Source organism: Lycorma delicatula, chromosome 4 (assembly GCF_047948215.1).
Source record: "Lycorma delicatula isolate Av1 chromosome 4, ASM4794821v1, whole genome shotgun sequence".
NCBI lineage: Eukaryota > Metazoa > Arthropoda > Insecta > Hemiptera > Fulgoridae > Lycorma > Lycorma delicatula.
Window position 1 is genome coordinate 84,473,864 of NC_134458.1, and position 22,282 is coordinate 84,496,145.

Below are 22,282 nucleotides of genomic sequence, written 5' to 3' on the forward strand. Positions count from 1 at the left end.
GGAGATTAATCAGAGTAAGGTGTTGCAACTACTGGAGGATGGAGTGCACAACAATGATCTAGATGAATTAATTATAATGTGATGGTTGAAAGGATTTATATTCATATGATCGAGAAGAAGAAGAGCTGTTTTTGTGAACGCGATGGTGATATGGCAGTTATCCTTGACCTCACGAAGTTGAAGGTCCTACTTCAAATAAGGGACGAGGGACAGAAGGTTGATAATTTATTCCAGAGAATCCAAGGTGGTATGCAGGAGGTACAAGTTGCTTAGAGAAAGAAGGAGAGACTGAGGAGGGTCTGTGTAAGGGATATGACAGCATTAACCTCGGAGGAGGAGGTTGTAAATGCTGTTGCGGAACTCATTGCATTAGAAGATCACAATAAGTACTTAAAAATGCGACCTGCTTACTCTGGTACTCAGGGACCTTGATAGTGCCGAACACTCAGGCAGATATATTATTGAAGAAGGGCAGGATACTGGTGGATTGGGCTCCTGCAGGGTGTCCCTTAGCATTGATGAGGAAAGGTACTATAAATGTTGGGACGTGGGGCATATAGCTGCTAAATGCCAGGACACCCCGATAGGTCTTGATGCTGCTTCAATTGCGCCAAGGAGGGACTCTTTAATTCAGAATGCAGAGAACCCTTGACCTGCAAGAAGTGTGGTGCGGAGGGCTACCGATTTGGCAGCCCTCAATGCAAGTCATGAAAATTCTGCAACTGAACACGAATCGCTGCTGCCAGTCACATGACCTGTTGTGAGTTATGGCTGGGGACATGGGAGCCGATTTGCTCCTAGTCTCTAGCCTAGTTGTCAGGCTGTTGCAGACAATAGATAGTACAAGGATCTAGATGACATTTGTGCGGTCACTATGGTAACCAGTCGACTGGCCATCATTAGCTGGGGAAGAGGTAAGGGATTTGTATGGATGTCTGTGGCGGGGTTTACATGTTATAGTTGCTTTGTCTCCGGTAACATACCCCTGAGTGAATTTTCCGAGGTGATAGAGGGATTAGCCTTGGAGATTAGGAGTACATGGGGTCCGACTATCATTGGTTCCAATTTCAATGCTAAGAGTCACAAGTTGGACAGCTTGGCGGCTGATAAAAGGAGTAGATTGTTGGCCGAGACAATGGCCTCCCTTGGAATGGTGTGTGTGAATGAGTTAGTTGCACTCGCATTCCATAGAGGGAGGGGGGTTGGCAAGGGACCACACTGGACCTGACATTTGTTGGGGAGAATTATGCTGGCAGTGTGCAATGGCGGGTATTAGACAGGGAGATGCTCAGCAATCATAGCTGTATAGAGTTGGTTGTTGGGCACTCTGAGTGGTCGTACTGATGTGGAGGGACAACCAAGCAGGCACCCTCTGAGATTTCAACCTTGGCTGATGACAGAGTCCCAGGTATCGGCACTTAGGAAGAGCTTCTTAGAGAAAGTGTTGGGTCTGGATATGAATGAACCCGAGAGGCTGCACGAGGCTATACATGAAGCCTGTACAGAGACCCTGACTAAGCATGGGGTTTGGACAGGTCGTCGTTGAGTATATTGGTGGAACTCTATAATAGAAGAGCTGAGAAGGAAATGTAACAGGTTAAGAATAGTATTTACCTGAGGAAGGAGAAGGGGTGATGCTGCGAATGAGGACGCACCCGTAAGGTTATGACAGTCCAGGAGGGAGGTTAAAAAGGCCATTGCAGATTCTAAGAAGGAAAAATGGTGTGAGTTATGTGTGGAATTGGGTGAAAATCTGTTTGGTGACACGTACAGACTGGTCATGGGTAGGTTTGGGAGGGCGTTGCCCAGACTGCCAGTGGATCAGCTGACGTAGGCTCTGCAAAAGCTTTTTCCTTAGGAGGAGAAATAGAACAGATGAGAAATCATGGCCGGAGAGATCCTGAGATTCATGGTGGAGGAGTTGGAATATGCTGTTAACAAGCTTATATCCTACAAGAGTCCTGGACCGGATGGGGTTACGGCGGAGGTGTTTAAAATTATTGGTGAGGCGTCCCCTTTGTCATTTCTTAAGGCATTCAATCAGGTCTTATCTTGTGAGGTCATGCTGAGTAGCTGGTAAATGCCAGGCTGATCATGGTGCTTAAGGTGGAAGATGGTTGTTGACCTATATCCCTGATTAATTATGTTGGAAAGGTCTTTGAGGCTCTCCTGGCTAGGAGACTTGGCCTGGAATTGGAGTGGCACAGTGGACTGTCCGAGAGACAGTATGGTTTCAGGAAGGGGCAGTCCACTGTGGGTGCAATAGGAAGAGTTTTGGAGATTGCTAAGGTGGCTGCATCGGGAACTAGACATAGTTGATTATGGTAGATATTGAAAATGCTTTCAATACTATTGGTGGGAATGCTACTTTGGACTCACTGGTGGACAGGAAGGTTTCTCCCAACCTGATTAGAATGATTCAAGAGTACCTGACGGGTAGGGAGATGCTGACACCTCCGAAGAGGGAGAAGAGGTCATCATGACCATGGAGAAAGGGATGTCCCAGCGGTCAATTCTGGGCCCCCTATTATGGCATATGATGGCCTCCTGGGCATTAAGGTCTCAGCAGGGGTGCAGTTACTTGCCTATGTGGATGACCTTGCCATTATGGTCACGGGAAGGAATGCTAGTAAGGTTAAGCTCCGGGCCGACTGAGCCCTGGTGGTGGTGGTGGACTGGCTAAAATGATCCAGATGACGGGAAGAAGGAGGATCTCAAGGATCTCTGTTGGATTGGAAGGTAAAGAAGTGAAAGCAGAGAAGGTTTCATTGGCAGTCTCTAGGTTGATGAGGAATGTTGGTGGCCCCCATGCTTCCAGGAGAAGACTGATAGCATCCACAGTGGCCTCAGTCATCTTATACGCAGCTCTGGTATGGTTTCAAGATCTGAAGGTTAAGCGTAACTGTACTAAGATACACAGCACCTATACAAGACTTGCCCTCTGTATAGCCATGGCATACCAATCGTTGTTACTTGAGACCATCCTTGTGATATCTGGTATGGCTCTGATTAATATACTGGCGGAGGATTGGGCAGACAGATACCAGGGTATGGAGGTCTCAGATGCCAGGAGCAGGATGTTTGATCGATGGCAGGAGAGGTGGGATGCGGCCACCACTGGCAGGTGGACGCATCGGCTAATACTGTGTGTCAGGACCTTGCTTAACAGGAGACATGGAGAGTTGGATTTTTGGACGACCCAATGGCTTACAGGTCATGGGTCGTTCAATGTCTACCTCCATGCTAGAGGGAGATGGGAGACACCGACATGTGTGTACTGCCATAAAAGAGATGATGTAGAACACGCATTTTTAATGTGTCCAAGATGGACTACAGCATGACCGTTTGATGGAGTGGTCTCTGCAGAGGAGGTCATGAAATATATGTTGGCTTTGCATGAAAAATTGAACATTTGTGTGGCATGGTTTAAAGATGTACTCTCTAGGAAGCTTTCAGAAGAGAAGAGGTAGTTGGGTGGTTTTTGTATGGAGAGTGACTGTGGAAGGCCAGCCTTTGGGGGTGGAAGTGGGGGTCCAACAGGATTGCCGCTGCTGGGTGCCCCCGGAGGACACTGGAAGCCGTTGCTTGACGTTGGCACTGGGTTTGCCTTCATGCCAGACAGAGATGGGAGAGATCGATTGGTGTATACTGCCATGATAGAGGATTTGGAACATGCATTTTTAGTGTGTCCAAGATAGGCTACAGAGCGATTGTTGAAGGAGTAGTCTCCCTGGAGGATGTCATGGAACACATGTTGACCTAGCGTGATAAATGAGACATCTGTGGTGTATGGTTTAAAGATGTACTCTTCTGGAAGCTTGTAGAAGAGGCGATACAATTGGGTGGTGTTTGGGCAGAGAGTTGGAGGCCAGCCTTTGTGGATGGGGGCTCCCGGGGGATGCTGGAAGCCGTTGTTAATGTCAGGTGAGCTCATGGACATGGGTGGTTCTATCACCGTGTTGTGTGATGGGGAGGGTTTTTAGTGGGTCCCTGTCTCAGCCTGAAACCCCACACACCCAGCAGTATGGGCTGCTGGGCATCTGGTTACAGATTATTTCTCCTCCGACGAAAAACAAAAAAAATGGTAGGTTTTTACCGTTACAATGAATTACTGAAAACTTTCTTAGTGGTTATCTAAGACTTTAAAAATATTCTTATCAAATCTTATGGTTTTAGCTTGAGCAATTGCAGAGGTATAGTAAGCGAGTATGTAAGAAAGGTTTTTCAGTTTTGTGTAAATAGATTGTTAGTCTGTTAAATAAAGGTAGTGTATATGATTATTTCTCACAGAAAGGGTAATTAATTATTAATTTGTTAATACACATTATCTTTTCTAGTCTTTATTACTACTTTGTTGCTTATAAAGCACCTGAGGTTCAAGAGAGACTAATCATAGTTATTTTTTCTGAAGGTAATTATGTTAACCAAGCAGGCCAGTCTGCTGGGAACAAAAGTGAAGATGCTAGTTATAGGGTTGAGTAGCAACTTTATTTAACGGGTTTGGTGTATCAATGTGTTGATCAGTGAAAAAGGTAGTGAGGAAATTAAATTCTTTCTTCAGTTTCTGCATTAAACTGGTACACGGTGCTTGAAATTTTTTAAAATGATCATTTCATTTTTGGGAGTGATCAGGTCATCTTGTCAGTTTGTCTACCACAAACTTGATACCAAATAGGAAGTGTGTATAAATTACGTATGATATGTTTTTTAAATTTATTTTGATTTTTTCAGGTACATATTGAATTTAAGCGACAGTGTATGGAATTGACGGTTGAAAAACTACTTGAACAATTTGTACTGAGTAAATATACTGGGTTGGAGAAACCAGGTTAGTCAATTACACAAAATGTATTGATCATTAATAATATTATTCATTAGATCATTAATATTGCTATTATTAGATTGAATCAGTGATGCAGTATCCGAGAAAGTTTTCTTTGCAATATGATATTATCTTGCACATTTTTATGAAAATTTTGAATTTTATTTATTTTTGCTTTTGTTCTTTCTTGTACAAAATGATGAATCATTAAAATCATGTTTTGTATTATTTTTTAGGTTTTGTTGACTGCTATTATTTTTAGTCAGCAGGATATGAATAAACTACTAGTAGCATTACTTAACTTAGGTGATCTGTGGGAGTTAATTAACATAATATTGTTAAAAAGTGTAGCTTTGAGCATTGCCATTCTATCTTTACTTCAGTTTTCAGGATGCTATTTCTTGACATATTCTAGGTGTTATTAATATTGTAAACAGTTTTTTCTTTAAATTTATATGACGGTAACTTATTTCCAGTATTTGGTAATTGTAAATGTGTTGCCTGACATTCCCTTACAGTAGTACTCAAGTTTTTATGTGAGAGTGTTATAATTCTCTAATCATATTTTAAATTCTATTAATATAAACCACCTAATACAGATTATTGAGATAACACGTATCTTATCTTAATTTTACCATGAAAGTACTTTTCACGGGATCCCACATCCTCAGTCATGATTGAAATATTTAATTAAACTGCACATTAGAAATACTAAAGTAATGAAATTTGTGTATTAATTTATTATATGAGTGTTACTTTCCTTTGCAGTTTTTACAAGACTGTACCTCAAATGCTGTCTGATAGGTTATCAGATTGAAATTTTTTTGTATTTATATATGTAATATTTTAATTTTGTCATATTTATTCATTTTGAATGTTTGTAAATTTATGTTAATATCAGCAATAGAATGTTTATCGTTTATTAGTTGATCTGCCATGTTAAATAAACCTAATCTATTCTTTTTTGTATTTTCTCTAATGTTCATGAAATGTAGTTTTAAAAGATTTATCTGTTTTTCTTATTAAAATTACCATCACAATCATTACATTTAATTTTATAAATTCCATACAGATTGTTTATTTTATTATTATTTATTTATATATTTTTTTAATTTATTATGTGGTTATTAGGTTTGTATGCTGGTCTAAATATTTTTTTATTGTAAAGTTTAGTGATGTTTTCATTGATATTATTAGTGTATAAATACTTTATATAAATGTTTTAAATATTTACTTTATATTAATAGAATTTAAAATATAATTTAACAGTACAGAGGAATAATATCGATCATAAAAAGATTAATTTCAGTAAAATAATTCTCTAATTTCGAATTTCGGAATAATTAATTTTCTTATTTTGTATGAATTGCAATTTTTTTGGAGGCCAATGCTTACTCTACTGATGGCTTTGTTACACTTGTAGCAAATAAAACAATAAATTATCTCCCAACTGTATCTTATTTAAAATAATTCAAAATTTCTCACAACTCAGTAACCAATTACTTCTGAATCAGACAAACTTTTTTTTATTCATCAAACTGATTGAAGCATGTAATGGCTTATGCAAAATGACTCAAAATAAAAAAAAAACAAATTAATTTGTTAATTTTAATATAAATAATGTGCTATAAATTTAATGAGAAATAGAAGTGTTGGTTTTAAGAAATTGAATTAGGGATTGTATAGAAAAGAAATGGAGAATAAATTAGATACTGTTGTTATAAGCTACAAGTATCCACATTTTATCTGCATTGTGTTTGAATTATTACTATAAAGTATAATGTTCTTGGTCATCTAATCAGTAAATGTTGAACTATTTGTGACTATCAATATTTTGGTTTGCTGGAGTATCACAATTAAGCTAAATGTTAAGAAATTTTTACATGAATAAAGTTCCTGAGATGTTGAGCAAACCATTCAAAGTTGCTCTATCAGACAGAGAAATGATGTTTTCCGTAGAGTAAGTCCCTGTAATGATGGTGTAACTTGTAGGGAGTGAATACACCTGCAACTTCATGGGCTTGGTGATGTGATGTACTACAGTTTGTCTTGGAATGGCAGTATGCAACATTGTATTTGATTTAATGAAGGCAATACCAGGAAAATTTCCTGGTTTGTCCGGTGAGAAATGCTAATTCTTGAGAATGACTATTCTGCTTTTTGGAGTGACTTGTGACTATTATTTTGTGTTAGATTATCTAAAACAACTAGAATTCTGACCGAAAGAGAACAAAGTTAAATGAGTACAAAAAAAAGGTTTGTGCTCAACTTCATCACCAGTGGATGAATTGTCAATTTAGGACTAATAAATTAAATCAGTCTAGGAATCTTTTGCAGCTAGTATGTAAGATATTCAAGTAATTCGGCTGACAGTTTCATTAAAATTTTTGTGTTATAGGTAATTCAAATTGCCCACAAGGAAATATTTATATTTATAGATTATTTTTCAAAAAATTGCTAGTCACTTATCTGAGATTGATGTAACATAACACTTGTGGACTGATACTCTAATGAACAAGACAATATTTGAGTCATCCAAATTATCATAAAACAAACATGTGTGTTTATGAAAAATTAACTAAATTTGTTGCAGATACTTATATTTAATATTAAAACTAGCCAAAATCACCTGTATAAGAATATAATTTTGGTAATTATATTTTACTGGGACATATTACTGTAATTAAACAAAGTTTACTGTTCAAATATATCCTCATTTAATTCATTTTGGGTTCAATTCTTAGCAAGGGTCTGCCATTTTTTTTTTTATTTCATCATCATCAGAAAAAAGTAATGATCTCTGTAACGGGGTATACAAGTATGACCATAAAGTGAATAGATAAATGAATAAATATATAATGTAATTGATGGTGTAACTTTACTTATCAAACATTTTCTAGAGGATCTTTTGCAAAAGGTGATGTATCATTTAGAAAAGTATGATTTTTCTTTATTTTGTGAAGCTTTATTTCTACAAAATATTTTTTTTTATGTTAACATCTTAGTGCATATTAGTTAAAAATTTATAAAAGAAAATAATAGTAATATTATTGTATTTGTTTATTATTGTTTTGTTTGTTAAAATTAGTAATTTTTTATTTTCAATTAAATAATTGCACAACCAGCTAAATTATTATTGGCAGTTGGCTGTGGAGGCAGTTTAAAAAAATTGTCCTGGTATTAAATTTTTATTTTCACCAGTGACCAATCAAATTATTTATTAATTTAATGTTAAGAATAATGAAAACATATGCTTTCTAATTTTTTAAATTATATATTTGGGTGAATTTTTTTTTAGTGTATATAATGTTTAAGGTGTTTAAAATTTTAAGGAAATTCAAATCAAAGTACTGAGAAAAATAGGTACTTACAATTTGTACAAGAATCAAGTACAACTGGTTGTAAGAGTTGAAGACAAAGAAAGATTTTAATTCAAATGAAGTTAAATGAGGATGTAATCTGTTTCCATTGCAAGCATTCTAAGATGATATTGACACTGGTGTTTTGTGTAAAGGTAAAAGCACCAGATGCCCAAGCGTTTCGGATGAAACAGTGGAGACAGTCAGGGCGAGTTTTATTCATAGCCCAAAGGGTCAGCTCAACACGCTAGTAGTGAACTTGATATTCCACAGCCAACTGTCTGGAAGATTTTGCGAACTAGATTATGACTGGAACCGTATCGTATAGAGTTATTACAAAAGTTACAATCTAATGATCTCAACAAACAATACAAATTTTGTAATGACATGCAGGAAGCTATGGAGAATGACAATTTTTCTAACCATCTGGTGTTTAATGACGAAGCGACATTTCACTTGAATGGAAAGATGAATCACTATAATGTCAGGATATGGGGTACTGAACGACCTAATTCTGTAGAATGTTAATGTAATTCCCCAAAACTTAATGTTTTTGGCGCAATTTCTAAAAAAGGTGTACGGACTGTTTTTCTTCTTGGAGAATACCATGAGGGCTATTTCATACCTGATATGAGGCAGTTGTTGTTTCCTCAGTTGAAAGATGACTCCAATAACTTTATAGTCCAACAAGATAGGACTTCACCTTACTGGCATACTGAAGTACGAGGCTTCCTGAAAGAAGAACCCCTGCACTGCTGGATCAGACGATGTGCAGATGATGACTTAGTGTGCTTAAAATGGCCTACTACATCTCCTGATCTTATGGTTTGTGATTTTTTCCTTTAGGGGTATGTTAAAGACTGTGTTTATATGCCATCACACCCAGTAACTCTGGTTGAGCTACAGGAATGCATTACAGATGCATTTATGACCATCAATAGGGATATGTTAATGCATGTGTAGGCTGAAGTGGACTACCGTATAGAAATGTGTCATGTGACAAATGGAGGCTATATCAAACTTTTATGAGGTGTGACTGAAACTTGGACAGTTTCTGTTTATTTTCATGTATCATTCATAATTTTATGTGTTTTATTTTTTTAAATACAGATTTTTAAAATCCGATGAATTATTTGTAATCACCATTTACATTCAAATTTCACTATATTGTAATAATACAAAAAAAAACACATTAAGTACAATTTTTCTAAATAAAAAAAGGTAGATGTAAATTAGAGAAGTTGAAATTTGTTATTTTAATAACACATTTAAAAGTCATCATTTTTATGTAGGATAAATAATTTGGTTGATTGATTTAGCAGTGTTCTATTGCTTTTGTTTTCAATAAGGTTTCAGTTGATTTAATATGTACATCTTGGTTTTATTTCCTTCATTTTATAATTTTATTTTAAATATTGAACTTAATTTTTTATCTTTGTAGTAAAAAAATGTCATATTTCATATTTAAAAGAAAATATGTTTATTGTTTTGTTTCTATGGTGAGTTTCTGTTGAAAAATAAATAAGTAATGTTTTAAAGATATAATATTATAATAAGTATGTAGTGTTTGAAACAATTTCAACAATTATTTACTAATAGTGAAAAAAATGACCCTCTTATTTTACTGAAGAATATGTAGAAAAATAGTTGGTTTTATGGTTTTGCAATGAAGGAAGTTACTGGAGGGCTGCTAATTTATTTTAATGAAATCTATGTTGATAGACCACAGCTATCATGTTGATTCATGAAAAATGTGGATGATTGCTTTTTTAAAAGCATTCAAAAGGGGATTAATTAAAAGAAAGAAAATTGGTACAGTTGAAATGTGTTTTACTATTAAAAGTTAAAAAAATGAGTCTTATAAGTATGGATGTGTATGTTAAGATTATCTTGTCAGTAGTATTCTATTAAGGAAAGATTTAAAAAAAATTACTTCACAGATTACAAGAGGAAAAAATGCTTCCATGTAAGGCCAGGGTTCACCCAGTAGATCCACTGGTTAGTTTTGTAGGTAAGCCCTGAGGCAGCTTGAAAGACCAGATATTTGACAAGATTAATATTGTCTGATGAGTCTACTTGTAACAAACACAGACAAATGATTTGAATTTGATATTTTGCTGTAGCCATGATAATTTTTTGAACGTAATTAAAAATGATCATTAACATATTGAAAAACAAAATACTTAGTGCACTATCTGGAATGTTGTCATAGGCCTATTTTTATTGAAGAGACTCTTTTTGTAGAGAAGAAGTATTTGCTTGAAAAAGAGTTATGACCAGTTCTAGAGCAGTTAATTGATGCAAATGAGCTAATAACCAATTATCAAGTTGAATGAGTGTTTGTTGTGTAAAGAAATAGTTGAATGAAGAATTTGGTGACGATCAGGTGGGAGGGACATACAGTTCAGTACATTGGCACTACACTCTTCAGAGTTAACTTCCCTTGACTTTTAGGTAGATTCATAAGAAAGATACCTACTGTAATGGGTACCATGATTCGACTTCCGGAAAATTTCGACATATCTTTGCGTTTCACATCCCCCACATCCCAAAACCACCATCTGTTCAAAAGTATATATATGTATATACACACCTACACATACACACACACACACACACACATATATATATATATGTTTCACTTGCTTGCGGATACGATAACTGTCGTAATTTTGTGCCAATCACTTCAAATTGATACATAAAATATAATGACCCAAAATTTCGGTCGAGTTCATTAATGGGCAAAATCGGAGCATGGGGGACTTTCGAAAAAACAAAGTGTGACGATAACTTTCTTATTAAGTAAAATATCAAATTCGTTTAAAGTTCCTACTATTCTTTGGATAAGGGTCTAAAACTTATATAAGTGAAGTTTTTTGATACAGTTTCAGGTTGACCATTTCTGAGATGTATGGTTAATTGAAACCCAGCCATCAAAGAACACTGGTATCCATGATCGAGTACTCATATCCATATAAAAGTAACTGCCTTTTCTAGGATTTGAACCTTAGAACTCTCGACCTTGAAATCAGCTGATTTACAAAGACGCATTCAGCACTAGAACTTTATTCCCTACTTAGCACCGGTGAAATCTACTTCCGCCTTTCGGTGGGCCGAAAGGGATTTTTTCTTTTAGAGGAGACTGTTTTAAAAATATCATTGAAATGTCTAAACAATTGATGATTTACTGCAATTAGTAAAACAGTGTTTAAGGCCTAACACTGAAATTTTGAAATCTATGCAGAAAGTATATAAAAAGAAACTGAAGATATGCTCTGAAAATGGAGGGTATCATTTTGCTCTTTTCTGTAAAAAAATGCATAAATTTATAAATGTTTTTAAAGAATTAAATGTGAGAAATAATTTTTTTACTATCAACATAAAAAAAGGAAAAGTCATGCTCATTAAGACAATTGAAAGTATAAAATGAAAGCAGTGAAATGAAGATGTATTAATTAAGTTGACTAAAAAAGAAACCTTACTAGAGACAAGATTTCTGCTAATCTTTTGTACTCATTTTGCCTTTGTATCTCTAATCCATAAATCTACCAATATTAAATTGGTATTACTATTTATTATTATTTGGATGAAACAGTATTGACAACAAGGTAGCAAAGGAGAAAATCTTTTACAATCAGAGAAAGACCTATCTGGTAGTGATAATGCAGAACTTTAGTCTTATTTAGATTCTTTATCATGTGTTCCCCAGTTGTCTTCTTCAGAATGGACTTATTGATATCTAAAAGTTTCTAAGAAAGAAATCTCTTCTGTTAATGATGAAGATAAGCAACTTAGATCTGAAAATCAAGAGCTTAAAAATATGATTTGATCACTGTATGAGAATGTTTTTCGGTCATCTGCTTTACACCTACCAGAATCTGTAATTCCTTTGACTGAGGGAGTCAGAACAAACAAGGGATGTAAGAGAAATTCTGGATATAAGAGGGTGACGTCTAGTGAGAATGGTTCTGGTGAAGCAAGCTCAAGCTTGATTTTGGACATAGACGGAAATTCTTTGGTCTCAATTTTTTAATTACATTGTAATGCAAGTGTTAGTAGGGGGAGGAGCACCGGAATCAAGGTTCCACTATCTCTTAACAAAAATAATAATTAAATTATTGATAATGAATTCTTGAAAAACTGAATAACGAATCAGTTAATCTGCCCTGGATGACTGTTGGAAGAAAGGAAAGTTTTTTCTGCCAGTAGTGCTGGTTATTCCAAGTTGGTTGATTCTTCAGTTGGTATTTCTAAGAAAAATAATAATAATTCAATTAAGTCTGGCAGTTTGAAAACCAAAACTGTGAGGGGTGTCCAGAAAGTAACTTTCGTTTTGAAATAAAAAATCAACCAAATAAAAAAAAATAAATTTTATTATATACATTTGAAAGGGACAATCAAACTATTTTTCCATGTAGTTGTCATTTAAATTGCGGTGCTTATAATTTTGCGCAAGCTTTCCAATTCCTTCTCTGTAGAAATCTGCCACCTTAGATTTTTGGCACCCATGTTGCTCAAAACTTGTGATAAGCAAGCTTCCCCGATACAATTTCATGCCGTAAACTGTGAAATTTGGGGGAAATGAAGCGAGAATTCCGTAATCATAATGCAGCGATTTTCATGAATTTTATTGTTGATTTTCATCGTCAGTTCATCAGTCACAAGGTTAGGCTTAGTCACTGTGGTCCTCATCATGAACATTGGTGCAGCCATTTTTAAACTGAATGCACCACTGCCTCACTCCACCTTCATTCATTATTTTACTTCACAAAGTTGCAGATGAATTTCAATTGGTTTGAGGTTTTTTGCCAGTGAAAACCTAATCACTGAATGCACCTCACAGCTTCCGGGATTTTCTGTTAAAAGTGCACATTTCAATAATTCACAATGAACAAAGTAGAAAAATCACAGTCTACATGTTATGAGAGTTTGATGCGCACTGAATGTAGAAACGTTTTGATGCCAAGATGGCAGTTCTATCCCCACCCATCTCCATGCTAGGCACAAATATAAGTTACTTTCTTGACTGCCCTTGTAATTTGGTCTTTTCTCATACTCGGAAGAAAAAAGGCTTATGTGTAACAAGATGTAATACTACCGTTACCATCGGTTAAGTGGAGGAATTGTGCAGCAATCTGAACCTCAAACATATTAAATGCATCAAATTGAGAACTCTATACTCTTCTTACAATTCTTTCCATATTGAGGTGTACAGCTGGGACATTAATAAAATAAGTAATACTGATATTTGGCCAGGAGGTATTCTAATTTCCCCTTATTTTGGGGCCTTGAAAACTGATACATCCACAAATTCACCAACGGAAGATGGTAATATTTGAACTAACGGCTAAGTTCTTGCTATTATATCAGAATGTTCATATCCTTCGTACTAAGGTTGCTGAGGTTTATGTAACTTTTATTGATTCTAATTATGATTTTATTGTATTGACTGAGACGTGGCTGTCTGAAGTCCACAGTAATGTAGACATCTTCCCAGAGTCATATAATGTATTTTGATCTGACAGAGACTATGAATCTTCAGTTCTTGACTGTGGTGGATGTTCTTTAATTGCTGTTAAAGGTAACATCAATTGTGTTCAACTTAAGGATCTGGAGTTGAGTGATCTGGAGTTGACTCAACAGTCAACTCCATCTGGAGTTGACTGTTGAGTCTGTTTGGATCGAGGTACCAAGAACTGCATCCAAAAGCCTATTAATTGATATTCATTACTTTCCTCAGTTAGTACATCCATCTGTTTTGGAGCAATATGTTAATTCTTTAATTTTATTAATACATTCTTTGAAGTGTGATATAATTTTACCTGGTGATTTCAGTGCCCCTTGTGTGGTCTGGGATGATCATATTTTTGTTTCTGGTTGTAATTACTATTCTAAATGTCAAGTGAAGCATATACTCAATCTTGTTGACTTTTTGAACCTGGGATTTTACAACCAAATCCTGTACAGGGGATGAACCCAGATCTTGTTATGACTAATGTAGCTGTTTGTACTTGTTCTTCGGATGGTGTTGTGCACCCTGATGAACTGCATCCTGCGTTCTTGATAACCATAAATGATTTTTTGTTTATTCATGATGTTATAAATTGTCCTGTATATAATTTTAGAAAGAGAGACTTTAAAACTCTCTTTACAGATGTGACCAATGCTGGTTGGGCCAATGTTCTGTGCCCTGACGATGAGGCTGTGATGAGTTTTCAGCATGTGATCAGCAAGGCTATCGCCAAGAATATTTCCATCATTTGCCATAAATCTAAGTTTCTGTCGTGGTTTTCAGTGAAGCTTATTGAATTGGTTAAAAACAAAAAAATTAGTACATTGAAGATTTAAGAGAATGAGACTTGCTTCTGACTACCACACCTTTTTCAGAGCTATGGAAGAATGTTAAACTGTTGCTTTCTAGGGATAAGTTCTGCAATGCTAGGTTCGTTAAAACGATATAATGGTTAAGCCTTCAAGGTTTAGAAGTATGGTTCTGAACGTAGATCTAACGCAGATAGCATCGTTGCTCCTCTGGTCGACAGTGTACTAGTTACTGATCCTCAAGCAAGAGCTATATACTTGTATTGGTGAACACTTTCAATTTGTGTTTCAGTCTTTTCCAGAAGATATACATCCTGATGCCTCTTCAATGTCCAAAGATCTGATGAAGTGTGCTGACTTTGATATACCTCATGTTAGTGTTGATTTGGTATTGACTACCTTCAATGAAGTAAAGTATATGGCAGCCTCTGGACCGGATGGCATACACCTTTCATCATTAGAAGCATCAGCATCGTAATTGCACCCATCCTGGCCTCATTATGTAACTGGAGCTTGAAATCAGGTACCTTCCCAACCTATGGAAAAGGTGATTGTTATTCCCATTCCCAAGTCTAGTGTTCCCTGTATTAATAATTTCCACCCTATTTCCATCCATTCCTCTTTTTCTAAAATTTTTGAAACAATTCTATCATCTCATATGTTTCATAATATCCAATATAAGATCACTGTTTTTCAACTTGGCTTAATGCAGAATCATTCCACTATCCAAAACTTAATTTTTTCCTAGATCAAAATGGTCTGACTGTTAAATCTCAAGGCCAGGTAGATGCCATATATTTCGACTTTCAAAAAGCATTTGATAAAATGCTGCATTATTTGCTCTTAAGGACGTTGGGCCAGATTTGGATTTAGGTGAGCATCTTGTTAAGTGGATTTCTTCATACCTGAGTAATAAAACTTTTGTTGTTAGATATGCTGGAAATATTTCCCATTTTGAATTCTCCACAACATCTGGAGTTCCACAGGGTTGGCCCTTTGGTGTGCTTTGTTACCACATATATGCCTAATTTAATATCAGCGGGCGATAATGGTAGCAACGATGTGAGAGGGGGGACAGTGTACAGACGCGTGAATACAAGCATCAATCCCACCGTGCTGATGACCGCGCACGTCTCCCACCATAGCGGCGCTGCAGCCCCACCACTCTCAGGTTCCTATGCAAGGAACCACTCTCAGGTTGAGCATGCAAGAGAGTGAATTGCAATTCATTGTCGACCACCACCTGAAGAAGAAGTCTCCTGGCTAGCTCAACGTGGGACCTTCCGGCGGATGTTAACATCCCCGTTGGAGCAGCAGGCCTGGCTGGCCCGCCGAGGGAGCCACTGGACACGGACGCTACATCCCCTCTCCAGCTCCAGCTCGCCAGGCTCAGCAGCAACAACTGGCCCAGCGTGGGATCGCTTGGGGAGAACCACCTCGGCCGCGCCGGCAAAAGACGACCGACGCCGACCTGACACTGCGGGGCTCTAGGGGTCACCACTGCCACACTGTAGTGGGGTTCTAACTGCCGCTGAGGGAAAGCTCGGTTGGACTTCAATGGACGAACCACAACTCCCCGACTTCGCCGGAGACCAGCTTCTGGAAACAACAGCTCTTCTCAGAGCTAACGCTAAAAAACGGCCCATTTCAGGGCCACTGCAAGGTTATGAATTATGTGCTGTCAAAGCCATTCGGTGCCAGTTTTTACTTTTTTCAACTACGTTGCTGAATCCTTCTTGGTTGGACTGAGTATTTATGCTGATGATTTTAACATTTTTCTTTGTATCCAAAACTGAAATGATCACCTTTTGCAACATAATATTAATTAACTCTGTTTATAACTGGGCTGTAAGAAATCATATGCCTTTAAATTTTTCAAAGATAAAACATATTCTATTCTTCCGTAAGACTAATATTTCTTACTTTAAATACAAAATAAATTCTCTTCCGATTACTACTGTAGATTCTGTCACTGATATAGGCATACTTCTTGACTGTAAGCTGTACTTTTCTTAACATGCAGACAGGATTGTGAGCAGAGTAAAGCAAAAGCTTTGTCTCTTGAAATTTATTGCGAGACCTTTTGTTGGTCCTCGCACTTGCATGTTACTCTTCAAGTCTCTTGCTCATAATGAGTTTGAATATTCTACCTCCACTTGAAATTATCTGAGAGGGTATACTTCGCAAAACATTGAATCTATCAAGATAACATTTTGTTTTGGCTTTCTCACAAATTTCATTTTCAACATCTTGACAATCAACACCTAAAGCCAATTTATAATTTAATTTCTCTTGTATGTTACAGAGAGTACTTTGGTTTACTATTTTTTCATAAAGTATTAAGTTGATATAATCCTGCGCAAAAAGAGGTACAGCTATGTATTCCCAGATGCAATATTAGAAACTTTTGCCCTTTTAATTACAATATATAATCCGTTTCACCATCAGAGAGAAGTACTATTAGTGCAGTAGACAATTTCAACAGAAGAGATTTTTTTCAACCAAGGAAGAATTTTGTTAATGATATGTTGAAACACTTAAATAAAATCCATCCTTAGATGGGTTTGCTATAAAACTGAAAAAACACCTTCTGCTTGTCCTTAGTTAAATTTTTCAGTTTTTTGTTAATTTCTATTTTTTGTTTATTATTATTACCTTTAATATTCAAAACTGTTACTATAATCAAATTCATTGTTATTATTATGCAAATTATTAATAAACCTGTTAAATCATTATTACTATTATTAAAATAGTAATTATAGTAATTAGAAACTATTATTATTATTTTTAATATTAAAAACCGTTATTATGTCTAGTATTAAACTGTTAGTTAATATTAAATATTGCTATATTTTAAACCTCTTAATTACATCATTTGTATTATTATTACTATTAGAATAATAATTATTGTAATTAAAAACTGTTATTATTATTATTAATACAGTTCTTAAAGTTATTATAATTTTATAATATCATTATTATGTTATGAGTAGATTGTTATCTTCTACATTTATTCATATTACTCATGTGCATTTTGAATTATGTGTAACTTTTATGTACGTTTTGTAATATCTGTATTATTTGTGTAGTATCCCTAGGTGTATGTATAGTTGTTCTGTTGCACAAAACAAAATAAAATAAATAAGTAAATTATTATTATTCCTCTTTTAAATGATTATTAAAATTAAAAAGATAATAATAATTTAATTAAAAAAAAAAATTTAACTCTCTTTATAAAAACGTGTGGGAGATTGAGACAGATAGTTTTTTAACTATTAAAATAATACCTGCAATTGTGGCAGTTTTATGGGCAATTACAGTGTACTGAAAAAGAATCTCGCTGTCACATTTCATGTTGAAAATGTAATTTACATTATTTATGCACATAGACTGTAATTAATTTATAAAGTGCTTGTGAAATTGTAGTAGATTTATATAAATATTTATTTTATTTTTTTAAAAGCAATTTTAATATCCATTTTATTGTTTGTTATTTCTCATAAGAACCTAATGATTAATATATATATTTTTTATTTTTCTCTTTTTTATTAAAAAATATATATATAAAATAAATATTAAAAATATAAAATATTTTGCTTAATTTCAATGCATTAATTACATTTTTGATGTTAAATAGTCATCATGTGGTATGACATAATAAAAGTTATTTATTTTGGTATCATTGTTTGTGCTCTGTTTTTTTCTGGAAGAATACATTTAATTAATGGTTGAATTTGTTTTTTTTTCAAATTATAGTCAGAAATTGTTTAATATCTCGTTATGATTTACTTAATATGAAAAAAAATTATTTGTTATGTCTTGGATTATTATTATTATGTTATGCACAGACTCATGTTATTTATGTTTATTATAACTTGTGTATATGTTAACTTGTTATTATTTGGTGTATATGTTGTTAACATTATGTGTACATAAGTGTTTTGTGTTGAATGTACAATATACAAAGACGTTAGTAGCTGTTCTGCTGTACTAAATAAATAAAATAAGTAAATTAAAATTATTATTATTTAATATTAAGTATTATATTGATTTATAATATTTTATTTAAGTTTTATTATATTTATTATTTAATTTTAATATTATTTATTAATTATAATTAATATTTATCAATATTACATATTCTAGTAATATTTATTTTATCAATTTTAAAAAATAAATAAAGTAGATTGCTTGGAAAAATATCAAATATTACAAATTTTTGTTCAAAAAGTGTCAGAACTTATTTTTTCTCAGAAATCAGTTTCAGCCTAGAAAGGAAAGTCAGTACTGTGTGGTAGTAGATCTGCTTTTGCAGATGGTTATGTGGTGTGAGTTCATCAGTCAGGCAGATGTATGTTTGGTCATGTAACTTGTGCTTTTCAGATTTTCAGTTCATGTGTGATGGTAAAAATTTGTATTACTGTGTATCGGTTTCTGGTTCTTATTTGTACTTCTGCCATATTGATCGCTTAGCAATATATTGTTCATTTCTAACAGAATTTTGATTATCTTTATGTGGGTGATTAAATTACTATTTAATTTCTTTCATTACCATAGCATTTTTACTTTTGAGTCTTACCAACTGTTTCACATTTTTGCATAATCTAACCTTTATTAAAGCTTGGTACAGTAGAAAAACATTTTTACTAAAGAATGTCATTGCTTTCTGGGATACTGTAATCTGTAAAACTAAAGTTAAAGGTTTAGTGTAATGATCATAACATTTATAAGAATAAATATTTTTGACTGTAATGTCCTTTGGTGATTTTATTACAGGTGTTATGGAATTTGAAGAATTTACTGTTTCTGCTACTTCAGGACAAGGTACTGTTACTGATACATCAGGTGATAATAAAGCTAGTAGTTCTACAACGAACCCCAGTGCAAACGGAGAATCGGTTGTGAAGCCTTTGAAACGTGAAGGTAATGGCAGTGTCTGGACTGCTGCTACGTCTAAACAGTCCCGCCGGACCACTTCCCTCTTGAACCTCTTCATGTCTAACTCCCAGGGTATGTCATCTTCATATCATATATAAAGATGCTTCTCGTGCATCATTTCAATCATTATACCTTATCACAAATTTATTTTAACCATATCCATTCTTTATCCTCTTTTTTATCTCTGTTAAGAACTAATGTATTGAAACATATACATCAGCACTAGTAGCTTATTATTATTATTATTAATAAAATTTAAACTTATTAGGTAATTTGTTTTAATTAAAGGTATGAAAGTATAGGAGGTTAATTTGTTTTTATATTTGAAATCTCTGAATGATGTCTTTCATTATTCTTTATTTTTTTCTTCTGTCAGTATTACTTGTCGGATTATTTTATTGTAAACTAATGATTTATTCTCAGTAGTTTTGTGATTATTTCATTGTTACTACTGAAAGTTTGTTGTAATTTTTATCTTGGTAGCATTATTTTTTAAAATTATAATTGTATAAATTATTTTATGAAAGGTGGTGAAAAGTTTTGCAATTTTGTTTTTGATAAATTAATTATAGATAACCAGAATGTTTTCTTCTGCCGAAGGAGACTATTAAATTGTAAGTTTGGTTTTTATGATAAATTAGTAGCATAATTTTTATGTTGCGTCGGTCATGATCGTATCCCTGAATGTGATTGCTGATCTGTGCCGGATTGAATTTGAACAGTTTCTATATCTTTGAGAAAGATACTGTTGTACTCTATTTGATTATGTGTTACTGATTTAAATGAATGAATTAAATCAAATTTTTGTGAATTATTACAGAAACAGTTGTCCCTTTTAAAGTAATAAATCTGATGATCAATTAAATTTTGATTTTTGTGTTGTTATTTTTAATATGAGTTTTTATCAGCTGGTTTTCCCCATTATTGACGATGTACATACTGTGCGATTGTCATAGTCGCTTATTTGAAGAAAAACTGTTCTCAACATTTTCCACTTACATGACATAGGTATTTGATGTTTTGCCTGAATTTTTTGTATTCAGATTTTTCCCTAAGGTCTGTCTGTTATAGTGAAGCATTAGACTAAGAAGGATCCAGTATTGCCCACAGTCCTAAAGATGTCTGTTAAAGTATCTCTTATAACTAAATTATGAATTTAATCTATTTTTTAAAGAAATTAAATCTTGAAATCCATTACTGCTTATCTGAGGTACCTTGTTCTTTTTGTGATTTATTTTTACTTTATTTTGTAAAATGATGGTTTTAATTTATTTTTCTGTAGTTCTTATGTTTTCTGATGAACATTCTGATTGTATTCAGTTTATAACTGCCACAATGTTGGTGACTTGCTGCCATGTGTGAATGTGTATACCAATTCAAATTGATGATTATTATTAACTGATATCTTCTGATTTCAATAGAATTTCATCTTAACCTGTAGAAGTATTGTCCTTATCTTGAACCAGTTATTAACCCTTACAATATGAGAATGCCGATATAAGATAATACAGTGGCAAATATTAGTGTGTGCTGTTCAATATTGCCCTATTTGCTCGCTTTATATGTATTAAGATTTTTCTCTGTTTGTCCGATAGTAATTTTGTAGCTAAAATAGTTATTGATGCATCAGTCTTTATTTTGTTCACCTATCCCTGTTAAGTTATTTTTTTAAGTTTTTTTTTCAAAATATGCTAGATGCAGTGTCACTGAGGGAAAAAATTTTATTCATTTATTTAAACAAATGATTACAAAGCTGTTGAATGTGACATGTTATGATTCAACAGAATATTAATGTTTATTTTACTGAAAAAAATGCCTTTTTTTGTTGTATTTGTAGAGTAATCTTGTCATTTATATTTACAGAATAGTCATCAAGTTAGGTATGCTTATCACAAACGATATATTAACTGTTTCCCATTAATGTGATATGCATTTCCTTGCTTAAAATAGTGGTTTTTGTTAAACCTTTTTAATAATAAATATACGTCAAATCTGTGCACTCATATGAGTAAAACTTAGCTAAAACAGTTGGATTTAATTTCAGATTTTAATGTCCAATTAAAAATTGGTATAATTATAGTTATTTGTGGATTATTACTGTAATAAATTTTAAATCATGCCGCATCTAGTTTTTCCTATACCTCTTTTTATAAAACAAAACATCTGTAAAAAATATTACTTTGAAACTATATTTAAGTATTATTAGCATTTGTTAAACAAATCTGAATGTGTTTAGATTTACTTGTGCTCGAATCGTAAAATAGTTGTTACATTGAATGTATTAAACATATTTTCTTATCTCTTATGGAAAACGCTTTATTGTGGTACAAGTTATTTGGCTGAGGTCACATGTCGTAAGTGTTAATAAATATCTCTGTCGCATATATTAAAAACTTTAAACAATTGTTAAGATTGCTAACATTTTTAAATTTAACAAAAAAGGTTCTGTACTTTCTACTGAAGAAAGTTTACTGATATACATGTATACATTTTGACAATTTATGATATATTTTGTATGTAGTAATATTTAAGTTGCATCACTTTTCAACTACCTTTCTTTTGCAGTATTTAAAACCTAATCAGTTAAGACAATGTAGTAAAGCTCTTATTTTAGTTTTTAAAAGTTACTTGGCTTATGGTTATTGTTATTTTATCAGCTATTTTTATTAAAACCAAGCTTCAAATTGTTCCTAAATATGTAAATATACGTAAGCATTCCTTTTAATATAAAAATAGAGTTATTGTTTTTTTAAATTAATTAATTTTTTTTATTAACAAACTTTATTATTATTCTTTATGGCTTTAACATCCACTGAATAATTTCACTGCAGGTATTATTTAT

General features: G+C 33.6%; 1 protein-coding gene across 7 annotated transcripts in view; it reads left to right on the forward strand.

The window, feature by feature from the left end:
• Window positions 1–22,282, forward strand: part of LOC142323613 (F-BAR domain only protein 2) — a 219,041-nt gene that overhangs the window by 73,258 nt on the left and 123,501 nt on the right. For 4 of the 7 annotated variants that reach the window (XM_075363466.1, XM_075363467.1, XM_075363468.1 and 1 more), the window contains exons 6-7: window positions 4,732–4,828; window positions 19,279–19,512. In XM_075363466.1, coding sequence (XP_075219581.1) covers window positions 4,732–4,828; window positions 19,279–19,512 — 331 coding nt within the window. The remainder of the gene's footprint in view (window positions 1–4,731; window positions 4,829–19,278; window positions 19,513–22,282) is intronic. The other 3 variants (XM_075363469.1, XM_075363471.1, XM_075363472.1) reach the window with 1 other exon arrangement.